A 27,651-nucleotide genomic window follows, 5' to 3' on the forward strand; every position below is an offset into this window, starting at 1 on the left:
GTAGTTGGAGGAATATCTGTGGGATCTAAGCTACAACTAAACTTGTAATTTTTATTTGCTTTGTCTTCTAGACGTTTTACTAAACGAGGATATCGCATAAACTTTCTAATTTTTATCTGCAGTTCTTGAACATTTCCTGTGGCACACTGACCTATATTTTTTAGCCATTCTGAACATTCTTCAAAGCTATAATTGCTAACATCCTTTGTATTGTCCATGTTTATAAACTTTAATAATCGATATCATAAATAAACTATATACTTTTGCAATATACAACGTTTTTCTTCGATTTATTATTATTTATCTAGCCAAGTACATCGAAACAATCGCCGCCATTATGATTTTTTTCCCTACAAGTGAATTCAGACGAACTTGACCGCGCCGTATGAATTTGGCTAATAGTCTAAAAAGCCCTGTAACGAGTTGGCAAAAAACAACTTTTCTTTAAGTGCGGATAACCATGGCAGTTAATAAGAAGTACTATTGATATAGATATTTCTGGTTACTTTCACCTTTCTCGCTGTCCAGCTGCTATGATCTTTTTATTATCCCAGTCTATAATATGATCATTCTTTTGGTATAGTCCGCAATCACATTTTGTTTGTATCAGCGTTGCGTACGATCCTTTTGTGCTCCTGCACACATTGTTTAAACATTCGTTTCGTTTCACTGACATAAATCTTTACACGGGATTTGTAGACAATATTACATTGATTCTCTAAGTATAATTTGTTTTAGATTTTTAGATTAAAACACACAGCAGCTACTTATTCGTCTGCTGCATTATCCCCGTCATCGTTTCTATTAGTCTTGTTCCTGATTTTACTTTCAACCCTTTTAATGGTTTGTCTCGAATACCTGTTTACAAGTAATGTGCTGTTTATGCCAGATATCTTTTTCTATCGGTCATTTTCCACTGACTACATTGACTGCTATGTCCAGTAATAAGGACACTACACTTGTTTTGCAGACACTTAACGATTAGATGTGTAGTTGAGATAGTGCTTAATTTCAAAAAACGTTGAAGTACCAGGTGGCCAGAAATCGGATTCAAATTCAAAAATTGTTGGCGAAAAACAATTGAAATAAGGGTTGCTGCATAATCTCAAACATGCTGCATAATCCATCTGGATTACACCCGAAGTGTTTTTAGGGTCTTACGTTTCTTGCACTGCTGCTATTAAAATCGCTTTAGACGGACCATAGCCTGGACGTAAAAAGGTGAACCTAGCAAGGTTAAAGTATTACTCCAGATAAGCCTAAGATTACAATTTGAATCACTTTAAAACATTCAGTGTCTCCCAACTTTTATTTCTTAACAGCGAAGAACCTATAGAGTTTAATGACCAAACGTTTTAGTGGGTCATTAACCGAAGCCATTTAGATTACTTTTCGGTGAGATTGATCAATAGTAAAGAGCAGTTTCTATTTTGTCAAGAACATTATTTTTAGGTTTACAAATATTAGTGTCAGAGGTCTATATTTTTCAGTATAGGCTGATGAGATTAATGAGTCATTTATCACTCCACACCTCCATGGGAAAGTCCAAAAGCATGACTAAGCAATATTTTTTTCACGGGAAAAAACTTGAAAAGCAACAACTTTATGAACGTGGGTTGAATAAAAACAGGTCATCAAGCTTTATTTTATTTTTTTTTATTTATCTTTTTAAGTTGTATTTCACAAAGCCACCTCGAGACAGTTTACATTCGCTTTATGACAACACATCTCGGAAATTATCTCTGTCTTCTCTTTCGTTCCACATTCTTCGTCTGCTGTCATATGCACCTATTCACATAGTTTTCCAGTCTTTCCACTTGGACACTCGCATGTGAAATCATCTGGACCATTTTGTTTGCAAGTGCCATTTTTACATGGATTTGAGAGACATGCAAGAGGGCCTAGAAGATTAAAAAACCAAACAATTCTTTAGCAATTTAAATTTAAATGCTTTTTAGCAAAACCAATCAGCATATATGTACATTCTGGAATAAAGCTAGAATGTGGAAAACAACAAAATGTCTCAAATTTAATTCGTCGCTCTGCTAGCTGCTTTTGGTAACATCGTATCTATTTCTGTGCAAAATAAACAAAAAACCTCCAAAAACGAAACTATTTTACCCTTCTATACTTTGCGTTTTTGTGAACTGAATTTTACGCAATTAGACATTGTTAACAGAGTGGGTAGTTAGAAAGTACAATAGACTAGCTTTATGACATCTACTAAAATGAACATTCTTGTTAAAACTCTCTGCATCAACAAACATGAAGTTTGCGTGGTAAGCATCAAATAAAGAAGCAATGTTTTAAATTTTAGCCACAGACCTTGATGAATTTCATAAACTTTATTTGTGCTCCATTCACCGGCGCATGCGTTAGGTGGACACATATTATCCGTTTCTGGACAATGTTTAAAATCTCGACCAATGCACCTTGAACCAGCTCCGTCCCTTTGAAAATTCGTTTGATCGTTTCCAGCCCAACATTCTCCTAGGTGGAAATAACTTTGCATAATATTAAGCTAAAACACACGCTACAAAAACTAGTGTAATAGGAGAGGGTATTAAAGAGTCTACAGTGAAGCCTCTTTATAACAAACAACGATTGCAGTAGATACCCCTGTACGACGGACACTCCACAAAAAGAAATGAAAAAACGGAAAACCTTTCTTTAGCAGGCGTCATTTCAGGTCCCAATTTACATTACCCCTTTAAAATGACCTCTTAAAAGCGGACACGAAACAATGGGTCATATAAAGAATTATTTTAAGAACTTTATAAACAAATTGTCATTAGGCTTTTATACCGTAATACCCCAACACAGGTTCTTAAAGCAAACAAATTTGGGAGAAGCCCTACCTATAGCAGACACTTTTTTGAGGTCGCCTTGGTGTATGAACTGGCTGTGAGTTTAGTGACTGACACAAAACTAGAAAATCACTGCCAATTAAACTATTCTAACACTCAAAACATACCTTGCGGGGAAAAGATTTCGCGGGGAGCAAATTTTGCGTTTTCGCGTTTTTCGGCTATTTTCGCGAAGCGTAAGTACCCGCGAAAAAGACTGACAAGCGGATTGGCGAAATTTCATTTCACGCGAAAAAGCCCAGGAAGCCGATTCGTGAAAGTTAAATTGCAGAAAAACCCCTCAAATTTCATATGTTTTTAACGTATTTTCTTCCGACAACACTAGCATTATATCAGTCTAAATCAATAGCTTTTGATGTTTTTTCTAATTAAATAATTTTATAATATAATAATTTATGTTCGATGTAAAGTAATCTCAAAAACCGAAAACAACTTTTACGCGAAATAGATTTAATCACTCATTTGGGAAAGTAAACCCCTAAAATTTCGCGTTTTTTTTTTCCTTGCGAAAATTTTTCCCGCGAAACTTTCTCCTTGTGAAGTATAAACAGCAATGTGATGCGAAAGAGAAGACAAATTTATTTAGTTAAAATTTTAAGCAAACTGTCTTGCACAAGAAGCTCAACTATAAAATATTTATTCTGAAAAATGTGCTATATATTCTGAAAAAAAAACTTTTAATAAGAAGAAACTTTGAAGTTGTACTAAGGACACAATCTAGTAATTCGTATTCGTAGTACAATGGTCATTCATTCTGTTTCAAGAAAAACAAGATGCAGGCGCTGCATAAACTATCTCGCTATTAAAAATGCACAACTATTTAAAACATCGACAATGCGACCCAATTCTACAATTTCTGCTAACAAAAAATGCAGCCTATTATTCATGGTTAAAGTTGTGCAATTGAAACGTTTATGGTCTTAAACGACATTTAGGTGACACTTTGATGTCACTATCATGTTCAGCATACTTTTTTTGTTAACTGTGCAAAATGTTGTCGAAAATAAAGTAGTTGTAATTTTGGGCTAATTTTGGCCTAAAATGACATTTAGGTGACAAAAATCAAAATTATGATGTCATTATTATGTTCAGCATACTTTTTTTGTTAACTGTGCCAAATTTTGTCGAAAACAAATACCAACTGAAACGTCATTTAGATGACTTCTAAGTACTTAAAGAGTTTAGGTACAAAGTTTAAATCTATGACGTTGCAATTGACCATTTGGGACATAGTTAGCCAGCTACGAGTTGGAAACCTATCCTCGCAGGCGAGATAGTAAAAAGAAAAAAGGTCTTACCGTAAAATTGAATACCAAAGTATTTAAATCCTAGTTCTTTAGCTTTATGAGCACAACGACACAAGAAGGATGGTAAATAGGTTGTCTGCCATTTTCCCCACTCGATAAATCTTCCCTGCCAGTTCTCATGATAAGGATCTCTCTCGTTTAAGATGTAGTTATCCAACGGACGTCTATCAGCGGATAACCGAGGGTTATTGTCGTTCCAGCAACCTCGGGACTCAAAGTACAAGGGACAAACAGCATCTAGAAAAGTTTTTGAGTGGTAAGTGAAGTGTCTTAAAGGGTTAAGGGTTTCTAATTAAAAGATGTTTTTGTTTTGTTTATCAGCAAACATTATTACTATTGATAGTTTATATCTAAAAAAAACACGTTTCAAAGAATACCGTATTAGCTTAAATGAGCGTAACTGTTCGATAGAGTACCCGCCCTCTTCTTGAATGAGCACCCACGTTTGAATTAAATATATATTTAATGGGTGCCTCCTGCAAATAAGGGCCCTTTTTTCGAAAAGGGCGCATATCCAATAAAATAATGCTCGGTGGGGAACAATAAAGCTGAATTAATATGTAGGACTATTTTGATTTTGTAAATAGTGATGTCTGGATTTCCAGGCAAATGTATATATTTTTCTTTTTTCTTTCTGAATTCGGATAACAGCGGTAAAATTATATGAAAAAGAAACTAAAATCAAAAATCAAATTAATTTTAATGAACATACCGGAGTATCGACTAACTTTGTAAACATAATTAGCGTGGTCTGCGCCAGTATAGGCTTCACATTTATTCTTCTTTTCTGATATTGCTGTGTAACTCGATGTTTTGCAGTTAGCAGATGTACCATATCTAGTGTATTCGGCTTTTTTTAACGGATCAAGGTTGGCCCAACATTCCCCTAAAGTTTAAAGAGATATAAGAGTATAACTAAGAAGCTGTTGTTTCTAGTTTTAAAAGTTAAGGCCTTCCAGTACAACAAAAGAAAAGGTAAGAAATTAAGATTCATGAATAGCTGTGCCATTAGCAATCCCCGGCGTAGTGTAGTATAGGTAATTTTTCGATAATTTTTTAGTTTTAATGATTTCTTGTGTGATAAAAGCGTGTTAGTGTAATATTTCAGTGGTGAAGATGACCGTAGTATTTCCTTGGTCAAACTTACTTTATTATTTCTGTGGTCAAACTTACCATAATATTCCCGTAGTCGAACTTACCGTAATATTGAATCCCGATGTAATCCACACTTGTTTTTTTACTTTCCAGCACCTGCTTGGCGCACCTGCAAAATAAGAATATGAAAAACTAGCCGACCCGTCGAAATTTTATTTGCAGTAACAACAACAACTACAGCGATAACGACAATAATAAGAGTAATGACTTACTCGCATATGAAATTAGCAAGCCAGTGATGATAATTCTTCCAATTTATAGGAGGTAAAAAATAAACATCAGAGTTTCGGTCACGGCTGTTCAGCACCTTAAATGAAATTAAAAATTAAAAACATGGTGTTGGCAGCCGTGAAGAACTAAGGACTTTTACCTAAAGAAACTTAACTTTACCTGGGTTGGTAACGCCCTGTTTTGTTTTCCAGGAACATCACGCACATCATTAAAACATCCTACTGGTTCTACTTGATAGGGACACTTTGCTATAAAATGAAAACATAAAATAACTTTTAATGATAATAAGCGCCCTCGCCTATAAACGCCCACTTTAGAGGAGCGTTTATTCGAAATATAATACAAATGTTGAAGAAGGATCTTCATATAATATCGGAAGAAGGTCGATGCTGTACCAGCTCTTAATATAGTTGAAGATAATGATATTTATGGTGATATTATGTGAAGAAGTATATATTAAAAAAATACAAAAATGCATTAAACACTCTTTTTTAAACGTTGCTTTAATTAGATGCCGCTTAATAATTAAAAAAATTATTAAACGTACCAAACGTGTATTAAACGTGTACCAAACGTGTACCAAACGTGTACCAAACGTTGCTTTAATTAGATGCCGCTTAATAATTAAAAAAATTATTAAACGTACCAAACGTGTATTAAACGTGTACCAAACGTGTACCAAACGTGTACCAAACGTGTACCAAACGTGTATTAAACGTGTACCAAACGTGTACCAAACGTGTATTAAAAGCATTACGGTAACAGGAATAAAACATCAAATTTCTTAATGAAAAGGAATCTTAATTTCCGTAGTATTTTGGTAGTATTATTCCATTAAAAAATAGAACAGAGGATTTTCTCTAACTAACTGCTTTCTACGCGTTAAAAATTTCTACCGAAAGAAAACGAAAATACGTGTTATTTTAGCCTAAGCTGCTCAGTAGGTAAATGCAATGTTCAATGTCTTTTAAAGAACTTTGTCAATTGCTTGTTAGATTGTTCAGTTTTAAATCCTGCTTTTCAAATTTTTCAAATTTTCAGCTTGGCCAGTTGCTTAGCAGTTGCCTAAATATTTTGACCCAAATTTCATTTCTCAGCAACACTGAACACTGGTAGCGTGTAAATATTATAATTTGAATAACTCCGTCGTTTTTTGCGGGTAAAAATTTTTTAACGATTATAATTTTCCCGGGAGATGCTACGGTGAATTAATGAACCAACCAGAATTTAGTAATGATTCCGCAGAAGACTTTGAATTCGGTGAAAATGCAGTATAATAAATACAAATTAACCAATTAAAACAATACCTACTCACATGTAATAAACTAATCAAAAACCCGTGAAATAATCCAGGGGAATTCAGTCGTCGGGAAATTCTACAGTTCGCAGGTTACAAATCACCCTTGGCACACAAAACAGACAGCGAATATTAAAATAATCTTACCTAAGTCTTCCACTTTTATTTGATTGCAAGATATAAATTCAGTGTGGAGGATGAACAAAAGTATGGCAGCAGAAATAAACATCGTGTTTGCTAAAACAGTAACCGATTACAGCTTAAAAGTATGGGTTATTGAGACAAAAAAATTGTAAATACTGCTGATAAATTAAACATCATGTCATTTATTGTACAACGCACACGTGTTTTACCCTGACCCCTTATCTTACCCTAACAAGACGACAATTAGCTGGGTTCCCCTTTATTATATACAGTATGTCTTAAGTAGACACCATTAGTTCAAAAAAGTGTCCGCTTTATACAGATGTACATTTTTTATAAATGTTTGACCTAGATTTGATTAATTAAATTAGACCAAACTCGGTTTAAGCAGGTTCAACTACACCATATCGTCTTGTAATTGGCGCAAAACTTACGGTGCCAGGTAACGTATATAAGTATAGAGTTTGATAAACATTGGATAAATGTTTGATAGACATTGGATAAGAGGCTAATTATATGGAAGTCGAGCCAGCCTAACTACAGGGCCAGCCCGCTAGCCGAGATCTTGCCTATTTTGCCCGAGATCTCGGTAAGCGGGCTGGATAAACTCCAAATAAAAAGTAACAGGCTGACTCATTCAGAAGCTTTTTTGCATATAAGCACAAGCTGAAAAACAGCCCGTGAGTGAGCCAGGCAGCAACTTTAAAAACAGTCCCTAATCTTGTCTTTGATTTCTTTTATCGTTTTTTTTTTATTCGAAATTTAATGCTAAATTATGAGTATAGTACATCCTCTTACATAATTAATTACTTAATGAAGGCAAACTTTCTTGAACTGATTCGTCGGATTGATGAAGTTTCGTTTATAACTCCTTATAAAAAACAGCCATTATCATTACTCGCACGTTTGGTAGCCTTCCTGTTATTTTGCTTCGAACTACTTTGGATAACCTTGAATGACGAAAAGTGACAGAGAACACATCGTGAAAGTTAAAAGCGCTCTCATAGAAAACAGAAAACATTGTGCATAGGGTGTATAATATTTAAACAACAAAGCCTCTTAATGGCAACTTCGGAAACTAATTCGAACTGTTTTTTTAATGTTCAATTTACCGCGCATCGCAAGGACGTGGAAAACAAAATCTCTTCAACATGATATAGTGTATACCCGAGAGGCTGCAATAGTTGGTTCAGAGGCTGAAAGATTTTTTGCAAAATGGACTGTTTCAATCATTTGAAACCGGATAAATTAATGACTTGGAAAACTCTGTTGTCTGTTGTAGTAATTAAAAAAAAAGAAATTGTTTTTAAATATCATTTGCAGAGGACACCCCTTCATCTGTACCCCAACACCAATTGCCACCAGCCTGTACCGTGTAAAAACGAAACATGTTACAGCTACAGCTACAATATAAGATACAGTCAACACACTTGTTACCCAACCAACAATGGCTAAAAATCATATAAAAAATACAACTCACCTTTTTAAATGTCCTTTCTTGAGTAATTGCAAAATAAAAAACTCGGATCTCCCTTATATAGAAAAATAGAAGACACCATGATATTACCCTATATTCAAGGGATTGCAAGGACAAATTGGATTTAAGGAACAAATATTGAACGGATGCGGCTTATTTGGAAATATAATAGAAAGGCATAAAAGGGACGATAAACTGCAGGTGTTGTATCAGGAAGATAGAAGGAAAGAGCGGTCTCCTTTACGAGACGTTCAAAACAACTTTGATTGTGGCGATAGATCAATATAAGTATAACAAAATAAACTCGTGAGGATTTTTATATAAGAATTACGCAATATCATTTTTTATTAATTCATTTATCACTTTTCCATATTTGCGAATGTTGATTTGCAAAGATAGATCGTTTTTATTCCTTTTTTAGCTTCATTTTCTGGGAAACGCAAATATATTTTCCAAAGGTTTTGCAGGTGGGCAGATACTGGAGTTGTATTTGCCAACGTGAAATATAACTTATGATTTAAAACCCTTTTGAAGTTTTGAAAATCAATATATATACTGACTCAGTGTTTAGGCTCGTTTCCATATGACTGCATTTTCCGCTTTTAGTCTCAAAATATACCTTTTTTGAAAAACCAATGATTTATTGGTTGTGTAAATTGTAGTAACTGTTTCCAATTTAGATGTTGATTTTTTAGTACTCGCGCTAAGGCAACCTCGTCCCGAGGGACGTCAAGTAAGCGATGGCAGCCTTGACATCAGGCAACAAACCCTGAAGCGAGGATGCGAGCAAATGTTGAAGTTGTCAAGTAGCAGACAAATTTCATCTTAATTCATTAGATGTTTAGTTTGTCAAAAAGTGAGATGATTGCAAGACAGAATTTGGAAGACAATGAAAAACTTTTTTGTCAAATTGTTCAAAAATAAGTTTGACACACTCTCCTCATTGACTTCTGACTACCTTGTGTGATAAAATCATTACTGGAAGTGGACGTTTAGTTCAAGAATTACGACAAGCTTGTTTATTAAAATCGAACAATGCATCACATATTGAGTTTCCTTCCCCAAATTTTCTTTAATCGCGAAAACGATCGCTCGCAAAAGTTTTTTCCGAGAAATTATAAATATGGTCTTTAGCGAATGTTTATATCCTTAATTTCACATTTTGTCTTCGTGAAACTTTTCGCATAACATAACCCAAAATACGAGGGTAAGGAAATTGACAAAAAAAGAATTTGTGTTTGTCTATGTTTATATATTGAACGCAAAAAAATATATATGAAGAAGAGGAAAATATTTACAAGTGCTATGTACATCATGAAAACTGCAATAAAACACCAGTCTGTGTATGTCACAGATGATCTCTGGAAATAATTATTTATGGAAAAGCTCCACGTGTCAATTTCTAAGACAAAACAAAAACCTCTGCATACCTTAAATTTGAAATTTTGCGCTCCTAGGTTTAACACAATTTTAATTTTCCCTCATTTCATCCAGGTTTTCACCTCAATGTATTGTACATTTTTTTAAATTAAGACTTTTTTTATAAACCGGTAATTTCGCATGTCTCATTGTCCTCAAAAGCTCCATCAATCTTGGATTTACGTCAACCAATCATCAAATACTGTGATTTTTGATGCTCTTTAACTCTGTGGAAAAAGATTTTACGAAACTTTAAATAGCATTATTCGTTTTTTTTTGTAATCCGTAGCCGATTGCGCAAAAATTTCAAAAATTAAGGTACGTTCGTTTAGGGAGCTTTTCGAATCATCATCAAATTTACGGCATGCAATTTATTTGCCGCTATTTCATTTTCTTTCAATCTTTTTTATATCGGCAAAATCTCTACTCAAAACTCTGTATACAATTTCTCAAAAACAGCAATAAATTTATTCTAGATTCTAACACTAAAGTTCAATGAAATAGTCTTAAGTTAAAAAAGTCATCTGGTAAATCAACTTTCGTTTTCATCAAACACATTTTCGAAGAAATCTGATCTAGCTTCATCTGCAGCTGCTGTTGCATACTCGGAATCGATCAGCTGACTTGGTGAAAATGGAGCTGTGTAAGGAATTAGTTGACCTAAAATACCAATTAAAATAGAAGGACAATAAAAAAGTAGAGTGTGAACTTAAGAATCCATTGTTGGGATAAACTTACTTAAGCCCTTGGGAATTCTTAAATATTGTAACACTGAGCCTTGGTTCCCATTTATTATGGTCGCTTTAAAAAAAATTAGTATTTCAGATAACACGAAGGTTTTAAATACCCTTTGCAATTCATCGGGATTTAATCCCAAAATTACGGGAGTCATTTATTTTCATTCATGCACACTGTTTCCTGTGAGATCTTGACAAAAAAATCTAATGCAAATACCGTCCATAATCCGTGACTTTTAACACCGGCGGTGGTATTCTTATTTGTATTTTACCACTGAATTTATGCTTTACTCTTTCTTGTTGATTATAATAGATTATTTGTATTTTAATGGATTTGTTGTAGTAGTATACCCACAGAACGATAAAAGCGGCAAAGGTTTAAAATCCTCTCCTCATTCCCTTCCAGCACTAGCTACAGAAGTATAATGCTCTCCTCTATCCCCTACAGCCCCAGTCACAGGTGTAAGTACCTCTCCTCTCTCCCCTACGGCCCCAGTCACAGGAGTAAGTACCTCTCCTCTCTCGCTTCCAGCACCAGTACCTCTCCTCTCTCCCCTACGGCCCCAGTCACAGGAGTAAGTACCTCTCCTCTCTCCCTTCCAGCTTCAGCTACAGGAGTAAGAACCTCTTCTCTCTCCCCTACAGCCCCATCTACAAGAGGAAGAACCGCTCTTCCCTTCTCTCCAACCCCAGCTACAGGAATAACTACCCCCTAAAAAGCGATACCTTCTTCTCCACCACCGTTGTCTAATGCTTTATTACCCAGCGAGTTTCCTATAACTCCTTGTGTTTCAATGTCGTCTTCATTCTGGCTAAGTCGAATAAGGTCCTAAAATGAAGTCCAAAATAAAAAATAAAATATTACAAAAACTGTGTGCTGTGTTATTATTATCCGGAATAAGCTTACCTGTACAGAGACCTGAGAGGTTAAATCATGACCCTGAAAAAAAAGAAGTAGATTCATAATCATGTAACGTTTTCTTACTCAAACAAACAGTAACTTGACAACAAGCGTAAATAATATCGAAGTAGTTTGTTCGTTTGAAAGTCACATAATCGAAGTGGAAGTAGTTTGTTTGAAAGTCACATATTTGAAGTGGAAGCAGTTTGTTCGAAAGTCACATAGTCGAAGTGGAAGCAGTTTGTTTGAAAGTCACATATTCGAAGTGGAAGCAGTTAGTTCGAAAGTCACATATTTGAAGTGGAAGTAGTTTGTTTGAAAGTCACATAGTCAAAGTGGAAGTAGTTAGTTCGAAAGTCACATATTTGAAGTGGAAGTAGTTTGTTTGAAAGTCACATGATCGAAGTGGAAGCAGTTTGTTTGAAAGTCACATATTCGAAGTGGAAGCAGTTAGTTCGAAAGTCACATATTCGAAGTGGAAGTAGTTAGTTCGAAAGTCACATATTTGAAGTGGAAGTAGTTTGTTTGAAAGTCACATAGTCAAAGTGGAAGTAGTTAGTTCGAAAGTCACATATTCGAAGTGGAAGTAGTTAGTTCGAAAGTCACATATTTGAAGTGGAAGTAGTTTGTTTGAAAGTCACATAGTCAAAGTGGAAGTAGTTAGTTCGAAAGTCACATATTTGAAGTGGAAGTAGTTAGTTCGAAAGTCACATATTTGAAGTGGAAGCAGTTTGTTCGAAAGTCACATAGTCGAAGTGGAAGCAGTTTGTTTGAAAGTCACATATTCGAAGTGGAAGCAGTTTGTTTGAAAGTCACATATTTGAAGTGGAAGTAGTTTGTTTGAAAGTCACATATTTGAAGTGGAAGTAGTTAGTTCGAAAGTCACATATTTGAAGTGGAAGCAGTTTGTTCGAAAGTCACATAGTCGAAGTGGAAGCAGTTTGTTCGAAAGTCACATATTTGAAGTGGAAGTAGTTTGTTTGAAAGTCACATGATCGAAGTGGAAGTAGTTTGTTTGAAAGTCACATAGTCAAAGTGGAAGTAGTTAGTTCGAAAGTCACATATTTGAAATGGAAGTAGTTAGTTCGAAAGTCACATATTTGAAGTGGAAGTAGTTTGTTTGAAAGTCACATATTTGAAGTGGAAGTAGTTAGTTCGAAAGTCACATAGTCAAAGTGGAAGTAGTTAGTTCGAAAGTCACATATTTGAAGTGGAAGTAGTTAGTTCGAAAGTCACATATTTGAAGTGGAAGTAGTTTGTTTGAAAGTCACATATTCGAAGTGGAAGCAGTTTGTTTGAAAGTCACATAGTCAAAGTGGAAGTAGTTAGTTCGAAAGTCACATATTTGAAGTGGAAGTAGTTAGTTCGAAAGTCACATATTTGAAGTGGAAGCAGTTTGTTCGAAAGTCACATAGTCGAAGTGGAAGCAATTTGTTCGAAAGTCACATATTCGAAGTGGAAGCAGTTTGTTTGAAAGTCACATAGTCAAAGTGGAAGTAGTTAGTTCGAAAGTCACATAATTGAAGTGGAAGTAGTTAGTTCGAAAGTCACATATTTGAAGTGGAAGCAGTTTGTTCGAAAGTCACATAGTCGAAGTGGAAGCAGTTTGTTTGAAAGTCACATAGTCAAAGTGGAAGTAGTTAGTTCGAAAGTCACATATTTGAAGTGGAAGTAGTTAGTTCGAAAGTCACATATTTGAAGTGGAAGCAGTTTGTTCGAAAGTCACATAGTCGAAGTGGAAGCAGTTTGTTCGAAAGTCACATATTTGAAGTGGAAGTAGTTTGTTTGAAAGTCACATGATCGAAGTGGAAGTAGTTTGTTTGAAAGTCACATAGTCAAAGTGGAAGTAGTTAGTTCGAAAGTCACATATTTGAAGTGGAAGTAGTTAGTTCGAAAGTCACATATTTGAAGTGGAAGTAGTTTGTTTGAAAGTCACATAGTCAAAGTGGAAGTAGTTAGTTCGAAAGTCACATATTTGAAGTGGAAGTAGTTAGTTCGAAAGTCACATATTTGAAGTGGAAGCAGTTTGTTCGAAAGTCACATAGTCGAAGTGGAAGCAGTTTGTTCGAAAGTCACATATTTGAAGTGGAAGTAGTTTGTTTGAAAGTCACATGATCGAAGTGGAAGTAGTTTGTTTGAAAGTCACATAGTCAAAGTGGAAGTAGTTAGTTCGAAAGTCACATATTTGAAGTGGAAGTAGTTAGTTCGAAAGTCACATATTTGAAGTGGAAGTAGTTTGTTTGAAAGTCACATATTTGAAGTGGAAGTAGTTAGTTCGAAAGTCACATATTTGAAGTGGAAGTAGTTAGTTCGAAAGTCACATATTTGAAGTGGAAGTAGTTAGTTCGAAAGTCACATATTTGAAGTGGAAGCAGTTTGTTCGAAAGTCACATAGTCGAAGTGGAAGCAATTTGTTCGAAAGTCACATATTCGAAGTGGAAGCAGTTTGTTTGAAAGTCACATAGTCAAAGTGGAAGTAGTTAGTTCGAAAGTCACATATTTGAAGTGGAAGTAGTTAGTTCGAAAGTCACATATTTGAAGTGGAAGCAGTTTGTTCGAAAGTCACATAGTCGAAGTGGAAGCAGTTTGTTTGAAAGGCACATAGTCAAAGTGGAAGTAGTTAGTTCGAAAGTCACATATTTGAAGTGGAAGTAGTTAGTTCGAAAGTCACATATTTGAAGTGGAAGCAGTTTGTTCGAAAGTCACATAGTCGAAGTGGAAGCAATTTGTTCGAAAGTCACATATTCGAAGTGGAAGCAGTTTGTTTGAAAGTCACATAGTCAAAGTGGAAGTAGTTAGTTCGAAAGTCACATATTTGAAGTGGAAGTAGTTAGTTCGAAAGTCACATATTTGAAGTGGAAGCAGTTTGTTCGAAAGTCACACAGTCAAAGTGGAAGCAGTTTGTTTGAAAGTCACATAGTCAAAGTGGAAGTAGTTAGTTCGAAAGTCTTATATTTGAAGTGGAAGTAGTTTGTTTGAAAGTCACATATTCGAAGAGGAAGCAGTTTGTTTGAAAGTCACATATTCGAAGTGGAAGCAGTTTGTTTGAAAGTCACATAGTCAAAGTGGAAGTAGTTAGTTCGAAAGTCTTATATTTGAAGTGGAAGTAGTTTGTTTGAAAGTCACATAGTCGAAGTGGAAGCAATTTGTTCGAAAGTCACATATTCGAAGTGGAAGCAGTTTGTTTGAAAGTCACATAGTCAAAGTGGAAGTAGTTAGTTCGAAAGTCACATATTTGAAGTGGAAGTAGTTAGTTCGAAAGTCACATATTTGAAGTGGAAGCAGTTTGTTCGAAAGTCACATAGTCGACGTGGAAGCAGTTTGTTTGAAAGTCACATAGTCAAAGTGGAAGTAGTTAGTTCGAAAGTCACATATTTGAAGTGGAAGTAGTTAGTTCGAAAGTCACATATTTGAAGTGGAAGCAGTTTGTTCGAAAGTCACATAGTCGAAGTGGAAGCAGTTTGTTCGAAAGTCACATATTTGAAGTGGAAGTAGTTTGTTTGAAAGTCACATGATCGAAGTGGAAGTAGTTTGTTTGAAAGTCACATAGTCAAAGTGGAAGTAGTTAGTTCGAAAGTCACATATTTGAAGTGGAAGTAGTTAGTTCGAAAGTCACATATTTGAAGTGGAAGTAGTTAGTTCGAAAGTCACATATTTGAAGTGGAAGTAGTTTGTTTGAAAGTCACATATTCGAAGTGGAAGCAGTTTGTTTGAAAGTCACATAGTCAAAGTGGAAGTAGTTAGTTCGAAAGTCACATATTTGAAGTGGAAGTAGTTAGTTCGAAAGTCACATATTTGAAGTGGAAGCAGTTTGTTCGAAAGTCACATAGTCGAAGTGGAAGCAATTTGTTCGAAAGTCACATATTCGAAGTGGAAGCAGTTTGTTTGAAAGTCACATAGTCAAAGTGGAAGTAGTTAGTTCGAAAGTCACATATTTGAAGTGGAAGTAGTTAGTTCGAAAGTCACATATTTGAAGTGGAAGCAGTTTGTTCGAAAGTCACATAGTCGACGTGGAAGCAGTTTGTTTGAAAGTCACATAGTCAAAGTGGAAGTAGTTAGTTCGAAAGTCACATATTTGAAGTGGAAGTAGTTAGTTCGAAAGTCACATATTTGAAGTGGAAGCAGTTTGTTCGAAAGTCACATAGTCGAAGTGGAAGCAGTTTGTTCGAAAGTCACATATTTGAAGTGGAAGTAGTTTGTTTGAAAGTCACATGATCGAAGTGGAAGTAGTTTGTTTGAAAGTCACATAGTCAAAGTGGAAGTAGTTAGTTCGAAAGTCACATATTTGAAGTGGAAGTAGTTAGTTCGAAAGTCACATATTTGAAGTGGAAGTAGTTTGTTTGAAAGTCACATATTCGAAGTGGAAGCAGTTTGTTTGAAAGTCACATAGTCAAAGTGGAAGTAGTTAGTTCGAAAGTCACATATTTGAAGTGGAAGTAGTTAGTTCGAAAGTCACATATTTGAAGTGGAAGCAGTTTGTTCGAAAGTCACATAGTCGAAGTGGAAGCAATTTGTTCGAAAGTCACATATTCGAAGTGGAAGCAGTTTGTTTGAAAGTCACATAGTCAAAGTGGAAGTAGTTAGTTCGAAAGTCACATATTTGAAGTGGAAGTAGTTAGTTCGAAAGTCACATATTTGAAGTGGAAGCAGTTTGTTCGAAAGTCACATAGTCGAAGTGGAAGCAGTTTGTTTGAAAGTCACATAGTCAAAGTGGAAGTAGTTAGTTCGAAAGTCACATATTTGAAGTGGAAGTAGTTAGTTCGAAAGTCACATATTTGAAGTGGAAGCAGTTTGTTCGAAAGTCACATAGTCGAAGTGGAAGCAGTTTGTTCGAAAGTCACATATTTGAAGTGGAAGTAGTTTGTTTGAAAGTCACATGATCGAAGTGGAAGTAGTTTGTTTGAAAGTCACATAGTCAAAGTGGAAGTAGTTAGTTCGAAAGTCACATATTTGAAGTGGAAGTAGTTAGTTCGAAAGTCACATATTTGAAGTGGAAGTAGTTTGTTTGAAAGTCACATATTTGAAGTGGAAGTAGTTAGTTCGAAAGTCACATATTTGAAGTGGAAGTAGTTAGTTCGAAAGTCACATATTTGAAGTGGAAGTAGTTAGTTCGAAAGTCACATATTTGAAGTGGAAGCAGTTTGTTCGAAAGTCACATAGTCGAAGTGGAAGCAATTTGTTCGAAAGTCACATATTCGAAGTGGAAGCAGTTTGTTTGAAAGTCACATAGTCAAAGTGGAAGTAGTTAGTTCGAAAGTCACATATTTGAAGTGGAAGTAGTTAGTTCGAAAGTCACATATTTGAAGTGGAAGCAGTTTGTTCGAAAGTCACATAGTCGAAGTGGAAGCAGTTTGTTTGAAAGTCACATAGTCAAAGTGGAAGTAGTTAGTTCGAAAGTCTTATATTTGAAGTGGAAGTAGTTTGTTTGAAAGTCACATATTCGAAGAGGAAGCAGTTTGTTTGAAAGTCACATATTCGAAGTGGAAGCAGTTTGTTCGAAAGTCACATTTTCGAAATGAAAGTATTTTGTTCGAAAGTCACATAGTCGAAGTGGAAGTAATTTGTTTGAAGGTAACATATTCGAAGAGGAAGTAGTTTGTTTGAAAGTCACATAGTCGAAGTGGAAGTAGTTAGTTCGAAAGTCACATTTTCGAAATGGAAGTATTTTGTTTGAAAGTCACATATTCAAAGTGTAAGTATTTTGTTCGAAAGTCACATATTCGAAGTGGAAGTAATTTGTTCGAAGGTAACATATTCGAAGAGGAAGTAGTTTGTTTGAAAGTCACATAGTCGAAGTGGAAGTAGTTTGTTCGAAAGTCACATATTCGAAATGAAAGTATTTTGTTTGAAAGTCACATATTCAAAGTTAAGTATTTTGTTCGAAAGTCACATATTTGAAGTGGAAGCAGTTTGTTCGAAAGTCACATATTCGAAGTGGAAGTAGTTTGTTCGAAGGTAACATATTCGAAGAGGAAGTAGTTTGTTTGAAAGTCACATAGTCGAAGTGGAAGTAGTTTGTTCGAAAGTCACATATTCGAAATGAAAGTATTTTGTTTGAAAGTCACATATTCAAAGTTAAGTAGTTAGTTCGAAAGTCACATATTTAAAGTGGAAGCAGTTTGTTTGAAAGTCACATTGTCGAAGTGGAAGCAGTTTGTTTGAAAGTCACATAGTCAAAGTGGAAGCAGTTAGTTCGAAAGTCACATATTTGAAGTGGAAGTAGTTTGTTTGAAAGTCACATAGTCAAAGTGGAAGTAGTTAGTTCGAAAGTCACATATTTGAAGTGGAAGTAGTTTGTTTGAAAGTCACATGATCGAAGTGGAAGTAGTTTGTTTGAAAGTCACATAGTCAAAGTGGAAGTAGTTAGTTCGAAAGTCACATATTTGAAGTGGAAGTAGTTAGTTCGATAGTCACATATTTGAAGTGGAAGTAGTTTGTTCGAAAGTCACATATTCGAAGTGGAAGCAGTTTGTTTGAAAGTCACATAGTCAAAGTGGAAGTAGTTAGTTCAAAAGTCACATATTTGAAGTGGAAGTAGTTAGTTCGAAAGTCACATATTTGAAGTGGAAGCAGTTTGTTCGAAAGTCACATAGTCGAAGTGGAAGCAATTTGTTCGAAAGTCACATATTCGAAGTGGAAGCAGTTTGTTTGAAAGTCACATAGTCAAAGTTGAAGTAGTCAGTTCGAAAGTCACATATTTGAAGTGGAAGTAGTTAGTTCGAAAGTCACATATTTGAAGTGGAAGCAGTTTGTTCGAAAGTCACATAGTCGAAGTGGAAGCAGTTTGTTTGAAAGTCACATAGTCAAAGTGGAAGTAGTTAGTTCGAAAGTCTTATATTTGAACTGGAAGTAGTTTGTTTGAAAGTCACATATTCGAAGAGGAAGCAGTTTGTTTGAAAGTCACATATTCGAAGTGGAAGCAGTTTGTTCGAAAGTCACATTTTCGAAATGAAAGTATTTTGTTCGAAAGTCACATAGTCGAAGTGGAAGTAATTTGTTTGAAGGTAACATATTCGAAGAGGAAGTAGTTTGTTTGAAAGTCACATAGTCGAAGTGGAAGTAGTTAGTTCGAAAGTCACATTTTCGAAATGGAAGTATTTTGTTTGAAAGTCACATATTCAAAGTGTAAGTATTTTGTTCGAAAGTCACATATTCGAAGTGGAAGTAATTTGTTCGAAGGTAACATATTCGAAGAGGAAGTAGTTTGTTTGAAAGTCACATAGTCAAAGTGGAAGTAGTTTGTTCGAAAGTCACATATTCGAAATGAAAGTATTTTGTTTGAAAGTCACATATTCAAAGTTAAGTATTTTGTTCGAAAGTCACATATTCAAAGTGAAGTATTTTGTTCGAAAGTCACATATACGAAGTGTAAGTAGTTTGTTTCAAAAATCATATATTTAAAGTGGAAATTGGTTGGGTTAAAAAAATTAAAATTGAAAGACAAAAGCGACAGTTAAAAAAACGAATTGAAAGTTGTTTGTCAAAAAATTTGTATGGAGATTTATGTTTATCCTGCACAGCGTTAAAGAATTAATTTTTTGTAATTGATACTACATGCCGATGTTCGGCATTTATTACACAAAGCCGTTTTAAGGAGCAAATATCAAAAGGGGATGTAAAACAAACGAACGAACGAACGAACAAAACATGACAGACATGCTTCTTACGGGTAGTTCTAAACCACTCAGATCAATGTTAATTTGTTTCGTCTTTAACATGTCTTGCAAAAAGCCGATGCTTTTAGATATGCGATCAACATCTTCCACAATTTCTTGCCTATATAAATGAGAAAACAAAAATACCCTGTAGAGTCTGGTAATTTCTTACTGCCCAACTCGTCACCCCAGCTCCTGTATAGATAATTTCTTCAACAACTGTAACATCAAATATTAGGAATAATTAGTCGAAAATCCTTAGTGAATGTACAGATATATACATTAAATATTTTCTATCGGTGTATTTCTTATTACTATGAAATTTTTCTTCTGTTCAACATTTTAAATATTAGAGGAATTTTAAGTATTAATAAAACTAACTATAAATACTATAAATACTAAAATAAAAATAAATCTAACAAGTATTATTCTAAGCAAAAAGGAACGTTAATCAGTCTCAACAACCGTGAAATTTCCCGCATAAGACATTTTCTTTTGTATTGCAAATTTGTTTTGAAATTCGAAATACAAATTCTCTTTAGTAAAATATGATGTGAATTTAAAAATCCCTAATCTCGTTCGGGATCTTAAAATCAACTTCTCATACTAAATAATACGAATTCCGATTCACGGCTTCACACAAATACGCTGGAAATATATGCAGTATAAATAAATAAATCTTAACAATGCTTTCAAACTTCTACAAAATTGTCTACAAAAACAAGTTGCGGTTTGTTACGAAATCCACAACACAAAAAGTGGAAAAGTAATACCTGTCATTAAAACTTTTTTGTCTTGACAAAGCGGGTGGCATGCTAATGACTGGCGTACTCAAACCTTCGCTGGCTACCTGAATATTGGGGCGTTGAGCAGTGGGCGTTTTATCTGGTAATGTTACAGTTGGCGTAGTCAGGGTGCCAGAGGATATAATGCCTGTCGATACAGATGGTTGGTACACTTCTGGGAATATAAATGGGGTTTCATCATTTTGTCCATAAGTCAGAGCGTCAGTTGACAGGTCTGGCATGTCAGTACTTGGTAAAGTTGGCGATGCTGGAAGTATAGCTGGTGCTAACCCTTCGTCAATTATTTCATCAGGAATGATAGTTGCGATGTTAGGTGAGGTTTCGGAAGCTAAAATATTTTCTGAAAAAGTAGAATGTAGAAAGTCAGAATCGAAAATACGTAATCGGGCAGTTTGACAAGCATTTTATGTCCTTTAAAAGATGGAAATAGACAAACAAACAAACAAAGAAACAGACAGACGGAGGGACAGTAAAATCAAGTCTTATGTTCCATTTTATATTTCCTATTATTAACTAAATCCAATATAAATGACAATTGTTTCTGTGCCTTTTTCTTCTCTTTGTATCTAAAATATTTTACCGAAATTTAATAAAGCAAAATACATTTACCTGGTGATAGCTCAATGAGACGATTATCTGACGGCTAAAAGAAAACAAAATTCTCTGTAAGCAACAGCTGAGAGTACAGTACAGAACACAGAGGGGGACGAAACAGAAAATAACAAAGAGAACTGAGGAAAAGAATAATTCTTGTAGTTTGATGTAGATAATCCTAAGCAACAAGAAAACTGTATCTTAATGGCTTATTTATTACTGATTTCACTGATAAAATTATTCCTCAGTGTCTATACAGAATTTACAATCGCCTTAACTTTTTTGCCAACAGAAGTAAACAGCTTAAATCAACCAGTTAGGTTTTAGAAAACTCGGTTTTTTAACTACTGACCACAAAAAATTAATGGTGTGAAAATAGAGAAATCACCAAACTTTTTCGTCTTGAATCTCATTTAATCATCACATTTATGTTTGCGGTAGTTTAAATTTCAGCAAAATTAATAAATCATAACCCATTATAAAAACATCAACATTATCAAAGCATAAAGACTGTTTCTGAGTAAAAAAACCTTTCCTTTGAAGAAACTTCCATGTTAAAAATTAAAAACTTAAAAGCAGTAACTAAGTTTTAAACATTTACGTTGTACATTTTGCAGCTAGAAAAGCTTTCAAAGTTGTTAAAATGAAGACTTACTGACTGCACGGTATAGATGGGATCCTGTAACAGTTTTGAGAGAGCTGATTTACTAGCATCGTAAGGCTGGAGTTCTTGCGATTTCTTGAATTTTGATTCCAAAAACGGATAATCAAGAGCACGCCTAGGGACAGATAAATGAGTTAAATAAGAGACGCAAAGAGATACTTAAATTCAGCTCGAAAGAAGAAAAGCATTATGAGAGCAAATACAACTAAGTAGCACATATTTAAGATTTACAACAAAAGGTTTCATTTCTAACTACTTAGATTTAACCTGAAAAACAAAACTATGGTTGGGGTATTGGTTCAGTAGCCCCAATTTACAGGGAAATAATGTCTTCTGAATAATTTAGAAACAATTTTCTTCAAAAAGTTTTTTGTAGTATAGAGAAAATCCTATACTAATCTTAACAGTCAAATTTATTTTGTGTTTATTACACACACAAAAACACATGGACATAACACACCTTTTACGAGAAATATCTCCTTTGCTCATCACCAATTGTATGAAGAATTGTATTAACTTAAATATAAGAAAAGGAGAACAAAATACATAACGATAAAAATTTCTAAATATTTCCAAGACAATAAAAAATCCTTAAAAATAAAACTGGTAACTCTCTTAACTCTTTAAGCATGTATCAGTTGGCTGATGAAATAAATCAAGGGCTATAATCGTTATAGTTATTATGCTTGACTTGCTAATGTTTACAAAAGCTATCGAATTTTTGCACATGTTGGTAAAAAAAACAGGGTGAAATAGGTATTAATGTATTTATTAGTTTTTTTAGAAAACACGAGAACCAAAAGCGCACTGAAATTATTATTTTTTCAAAATTATTTTCCTCTTTCTTTAAGTTTCAACAATTTAAGCAAATATTTTTTACCTACTGTTTTTTTATATTTTTTTCAACAGAAATGGACTATTCTCAATCCCAAATCATAACATTCGTAATTAGATTAACCGAGTGGTCTACAATTGATGGTAAATAAGACAGAATATGTTATTACCTTGTTGATCACAGTCTGCTGGTTTTGATGCGTTTCACGAAGGTCTGAGACCTCCCGCCATAACAACTCATTTTCTCTAAAAAGAAGCGATCACTGATCAACAATCAGTAGAATCTAAGGAATAGCCAAATTTTCTTAAGCAAAGCAAGTATGATCGCCACATTTAAAAAAGGTTATTTTATGCACTGGAACCCTGACAGAGTTTCAAATTTTTTTAAAGGGAGAGAAAAATCAGTTACAAATTGATTAGAAGAAAGAAAAAGTATAATGACAAGAAAAGGGAAATAACAATAAGAAACAGAAAAATTATTATATAAGTTGGAAATTTTAAGCATACGCTTTAACTAGGTCAAGTCTGCTGTTAACATCTTCTGCCTGATTTTTCAACTTTTCAACATCCTGAAGCAAATTTAACATTTGTGCATTTGCTGATTTAGTGTCTTCTTTCACATGAACCTGTAAAAAAAGAAAACCTGTATTTACACTATGGTTTTAATCATCAATGAAGAAGTAAAAGAATATGCTTTTCATACATAACTTATGTTACTATAAAGGTAACTGAATACACATTCCCAACATTTCCATCTCTCAACTAATAATCCTACTAACACTCACTTACTTTAACCCTCTTTTCCTGTATTAATACATGTATATATTTTCCGTAAATTTAAAAAATCTCATTGTTTAATCTTACACTAAGTATGGGCCATAGTAAATGATTTAAAAATGCATGTTAACGTTAAACGGCAAATTATACATCAATACATCACACTAATAACGTAATTTAATTAAAAGGAATTACAATGCAATTTAAATGTAAGGCCAAATAACTTGTCAAACTCCACAAAGCGGGCCAATTCACCTGATGATAAGAAATGGCACTTATTGATGACAAAAAAATTGGAAATTTGCTATTACTTAAATATGACATCATAATTTATGCAGCATAATAAAATCTGGAATTCTTTAAATGTGAGTATCTTGAGAACGAAAAAGCTTTTTAAAAACTTTAAAAAGACTTGTTAACCAGCTTTTTAAGCTCTGTAATATAGGTCCGACATCATTTTATACCTTGGGTTCCCTTTAAATAGATATTACATTCTGAAAATCATTAAAAACAAAACTGAAAAATTCTTTTATGTCGTGCTTTCTCTAATTATTCATTCTTTATCACCATCATCATCATTCTCGACTTAACGTTCGTTTTCCATGCTAGCATGGGTTGGACGGGGTATATTAATGACCCTTTTCCAATCTGATCTAGACTGTGTTAGATCTAAACTCAACTTCCTCTGTATCAAGTTTGTCCTTATAACCTCCTGCCAAGTCTTTCTTGGTCTGCCTCTAGGCTTTGCCCCAGGAACTATCATTACTAAATACTACAAAGGCTGCAGGGAGAACCCACGCAGCATTTGTTTAGCCTTGTATTTTTAATTCTCCCCATTAATCAAATAAAAATTTCCCCTTATCAAAATTTAAACCATAAAAACTTTATATACATGTAAAAACATTAACCAAAAAATACAATACTCAATAGGATTATTAGAATAAGATTTTACCTTTCTCTTAATCAAATGTAACTGATCAGGTTTTGCTTGTTGAAAGTACGGATGAGAAAATTCCCATTCATCTCGATCTAGTTTTAAACTTCCACTACTGGGGTCAACAATTTTCCTAAACCCATCTGTAAACAAAAAATTATATTAATATCAGGCCACAATGACTGGAGTATGAACATTAATTTAAATATATTTTACAATATTATTAAGGGTTAAATAAGCTGTGTTAGGATGGGTTACGCAAACAAAAAAGCAAACAAAATGTATTTAAAGCCATTTTTACACTAGTGCCATATTTGCAACCCATATTTCTACAACAGTATTTTAAATATATTATGATTTGGGGATTAATTTCATATTTTAACTTTTTCAGCAGTCGAAAATGGAATATAGATGGTAGTGGCATTAATTAACATTTTGTCCAGAAGGTAAATAAATCAATAATAAAAAACTTACACATGTTGACTTGTCTGACAAAACTTGAAAAGTTATTGTGCTTGTAAAACCTTGGTAAAATTTCTTTTGCAAATTCAATTTGATCATGAACTTTAAAAGCTCTGCCATTCTATAGAAACAAATTAGGCATAATTAGAAATAATAAAATATGTATATCAATGAAGGTCTGAGCGTGCTGATGTCAGCAGGGGAGCTCCACAATTCAAAAAATGCTTTTACATGATCTTATGGGAGAAGTTAGAACCTTGCAAGATGGTGGCATAACGTAAACATATGTAAAAAAAAAACGAGGTAGAACAGAGAGTAACAAGTTGTGCTCAGACTGTTCATTGTAGTGTGTGCATGAATAGGGTATATTTTTTTTATATTTGTGATTTTTTAGGTCAAGTGGTTGGCTGCCACGACACTGTTGATGGGGATTTTCTGTTTGGTAAAATACTGCTAACTTGTGTGACGTAAGTTTGCAACGATGTAAATAAAAACATTATAAATAAACAAAGTGAGGGAAGGCTTATTATTGGTTTCCGGGGACGAAATTTGGATATAAAAATAAAAAATTTAAAAATATTTATGCCACGTTGTTTTCGTGATACGTAAGAATTTTTTTTAAAGAAAAACATATATGTAGTTTTTTTCATTAGTTCTCCTTTAAAGAAATAATAGCTAGTTTCAAAACTTGAAATATCTTGTTACAGGTAGCCAGTCAACTAATACACATGTTTGCATAAATTAAGTTACTTTAAATTTATATAATTGCATTTTACCCTCAAGAACTTTACAAATTACTAGTCGGTAGCCCGTGGAAAAATCCACGGGTTCACCCGTTCTTTTAATATCGCATTGTGTGCGTCTCGCTACTTGCGGTATCATTTTACATGACAGACAGGCGCATACAGGTATTATAATGTAGATAACTTACTATGTAAATATCCGTTCTTTAATATAAATTTACCAGCATTTTTACATACTTCAAATTATCCAATAATTTCACATAATTTATAAATTAATGTAGTATAAAGTTTTCTGGTTCTGTTTTAAAAGTTATACAGCAAGTTATACTTGTGCTGTTTCGTAATTTACCGAGCAAGTTATTCTCCTTCCACGTAAAATAATAAGACAAAACAGAACCTTTATTTTTTATAAAAAATTTTAGCGCCTTTTTAGGGACTTCAGTTTAGTTGGCAATAATTAAACTCTTTACTAGCATTAAATTTATTTAGAACTTATAATGAAGAAGGGTGTTATGGCAAGCATATCGTATCCCTTGTTTTCTGCGCATATTTTTTGTACAATTTTTTTTTAAAAACAGTCTTCAATATCGCATTTTTATTAACATATTTTTGTCGTCAACAAGGAGAACATGTAATAATCATAACAGAGGAATGTTCCGACAGCGTATTCTGCCTTGTTTCTTATATTATCTTATATAATAATACGGAGTGTTTGTGACGGGCATAGTGGATATCGTCATTTTCGTTTGATGTCGCCGAAATTTTCTTTGAAGTTGCCGAAAAGAGTATGTCTCAAATGCTAAATTTTCTGACTTTAAGGCACGACGTCAATAACACTACTTTAACATCAATATATCTTATAATAAACAAATAAAACCATTAAAGTGCACCTAAAACTTTTAGACCAAATAACTTGGAAACGAGAAGTGATGTCAGTAATTTTTCACCGTTTGGGTAACTAGGGACCACCTGGGACCAATTTGGGTAAGTTTCTCAAACCTAGGTCCCCAAATTCGTTTTGGAATGGACGGGTTAATGACGTCATATAAAACCTTTAAAACCCAATATCTCCGCAACAGTTTGTCAAAGATACACGATCCCATACATTCTCTTGATCAGCGTTTCAAGATCTATACAATGTAATAGGTATCCATATTTTTTAAAAATAAATTTTTGTGTTTTGATGGGTCTTCGCTGACGTCAGCAAAATTTTTCAACCCTTAATCTCCTCAGGAGTTCCTCGAAAACATATGATCCTATACATTATTTTGATCAGTGTTTCAACCTCTACACATTACAGTCAAAGAATAATCTAAATTTCAATTTTTTTTTTTTGTATCTGCACTGCTGACGTCTGCAAACATCTAAAACAACCTATTTTTCCATTAACCATCTACCTAAGCGAATTTCTTATCGAGGGTCTTATCGACAGGTATATTACATTATTTTTCCTATACAGTAGACTATTTTAGTGATAGTCTTGAAGTATTACATTTTAGCTAGTGTGTTTTCACCATTATATATAATAATCATAACCAAGGAGAGTGTTACAACAATAATAATCTGTCCTGTTTTTCACTTGTATATAACCTTTTAGCGAAAGATAATCTGATTATGTAGTTGCAATTTAGGCAGTTAGTTTTCGTTATAAATTACATAAAAATTAATTGCTTGATTGCTAATTGCTGAGTGTGAATTTTGGAGGCTGTAAGCACATAAGTTATGGAAAAATGTTAAACAGGGGGGCAGGGCACTATAAGCAAGCATGGAATGGTTACGAATGTAACCTAAAATTTAATTTAGCCAACACTTTTATACAAATTATTTACCTTGCTCCATGATATGAGGTGATCAAAATGGTCATCTTCAACGATCTTCCATAACTTCAATAAAAATGCAGGTACATTACCTTGAACAACGATAACCTGATCTTGTTTCAGTGAAGCCATTATACTTTCATAAACTTGGATATTCACTATATATACCTATTGTTTATTTATGTAAAACAGATATGATAAGAAAAAAAGTGAAAAGTGCAATAGCAAGTCAGGGGTCATATAGCAGAGATTTCCCATGATAACAGGTCTTTCCAGAAGAAGCATGGATTAGCACAAGCACACACTCACACTTTACAGTATATTTATACTGCTACAAACATTTTTACTTATTTTTTGTATCTGAACCTTCCTTTGAAAATGAGGCATGGAATGATAAACTGGAAAAAAAGCCAAACCTACAAAGGACACAACACTGTAACTGATCTTCCTGAAGTTTAATCTAGCTTTTTAAGATCATCTTTCTGCACACAGCAATTATCCTAATGATTATAAAAAAAGTACGAAGAAAAAAGTCTTTTTTGTAGTTAGTTTCTGAAACTGTGTGAATAAGTCCACTTTTGAAACAAAAAATTGCACAAACGATTTCTTGTCTATTTTAGCCACCATATTCAGTTTACTATTTCAATGGGGAATGTTTTCAGGGAAAATACTTCAGAACTGGAATTTCAGCCCAGATTTTCCTGATTTTGTTGTACAACAAGAACAAATTTGTTGCAGTGAATTCTACCTCTGTAACAACTGTTGTGCAACAAATAATTTATTGTACAACACCCCCATTTTTGTGCAACAATAGTTTACATAATCCTTAA

At 34.0% G+C, this 27,651-nt stretch overlaps 2 protein-coding genes across 2 annotated transcripts; both read right to left on the bottom strand.

Annotated features, from left to right (window-relative positions):
- Nucleotides 1–1,616: 1,616 nt before the first annotated feature.
- On the bottom strand, nucleotides 1,617–2,634 carry LOC130614698 (venom prothrombin activator vestarin-D1-like). The gene is made up of 2 exons (XM_057436137.1): nucleotides 2,326–2,634; nucleotides 1,617–1,901 (listed from the first exon to the last, which is right to left on the bottom strand). Exons 1-2 carry the CDS (start codon nucleotides 2,510–2,512, stop codon nucleotides 1,789–1,791), a joined length of 300 nt encoding a protein of 99 aa, XP_057292120.1. The 5' UTR covers nucleotides 2,513–2,634; the 3' UTR covers nucleotides 1,617–1,788.
- A 7,071-nt stretch (nucleotides 2,635–9,705) lies between these two features.
- Nucleotides 9,706–27,221, bottom strand: LOC130613987 (heat shock factor protein-like). Its single transcript, XM_057435368.1, has 13 exons — nucleotides 26,834–27,221; nucleotides 24,274–24,382; nucleotides 23,818–23,942; nucleotides 22,596–22,714; nucleotides 22,259–22,334; nucleotides 21,715–21,770; nucleotides 21,246–21,369; nucleotides 20,606–20,639; nucleotides 19,964–20,336; nucleotides 19,203–19,311; nucleotides 11,542–11,574; nucleotides 11,361–11,463; nucleotides 9,706–10,557 (listed from the first exon to the last, which is right to left on the bottom strand). The coding sequence occupies exons 1-13, from the start codon at nucleotides 26,951–26,953 to the stop codon at nucleotides 10,430–10,432; spliced, it is 1,509 nt and encodes a 502-aa protein (XP_057291351.1). The 5' UTR covers nucleotides 26,954–27,221; the 3' UTR covers nucleotides 9,706–10,429.
- Between the last annotated feature and the right edge of the window lie 430 nt (nucleotides 27,222–27,651).

Source organism: Hydractinia symbiolongicarpus, chromosome 11 (genome assembly GCF_029227915.1).
Source record: "Hydractinia symbiolongicarpus strain clone_291-10 chromosome 11, HSymV2.1, whole genome shotgun sequence".
Lineage (NCBI taxonomy): Eukaryota > Metazoa > Cnidaria > Hydrozoa > Anthoathecata > Hydractiniidae > Hydractinia > Hydractinia symbiolongicarpus.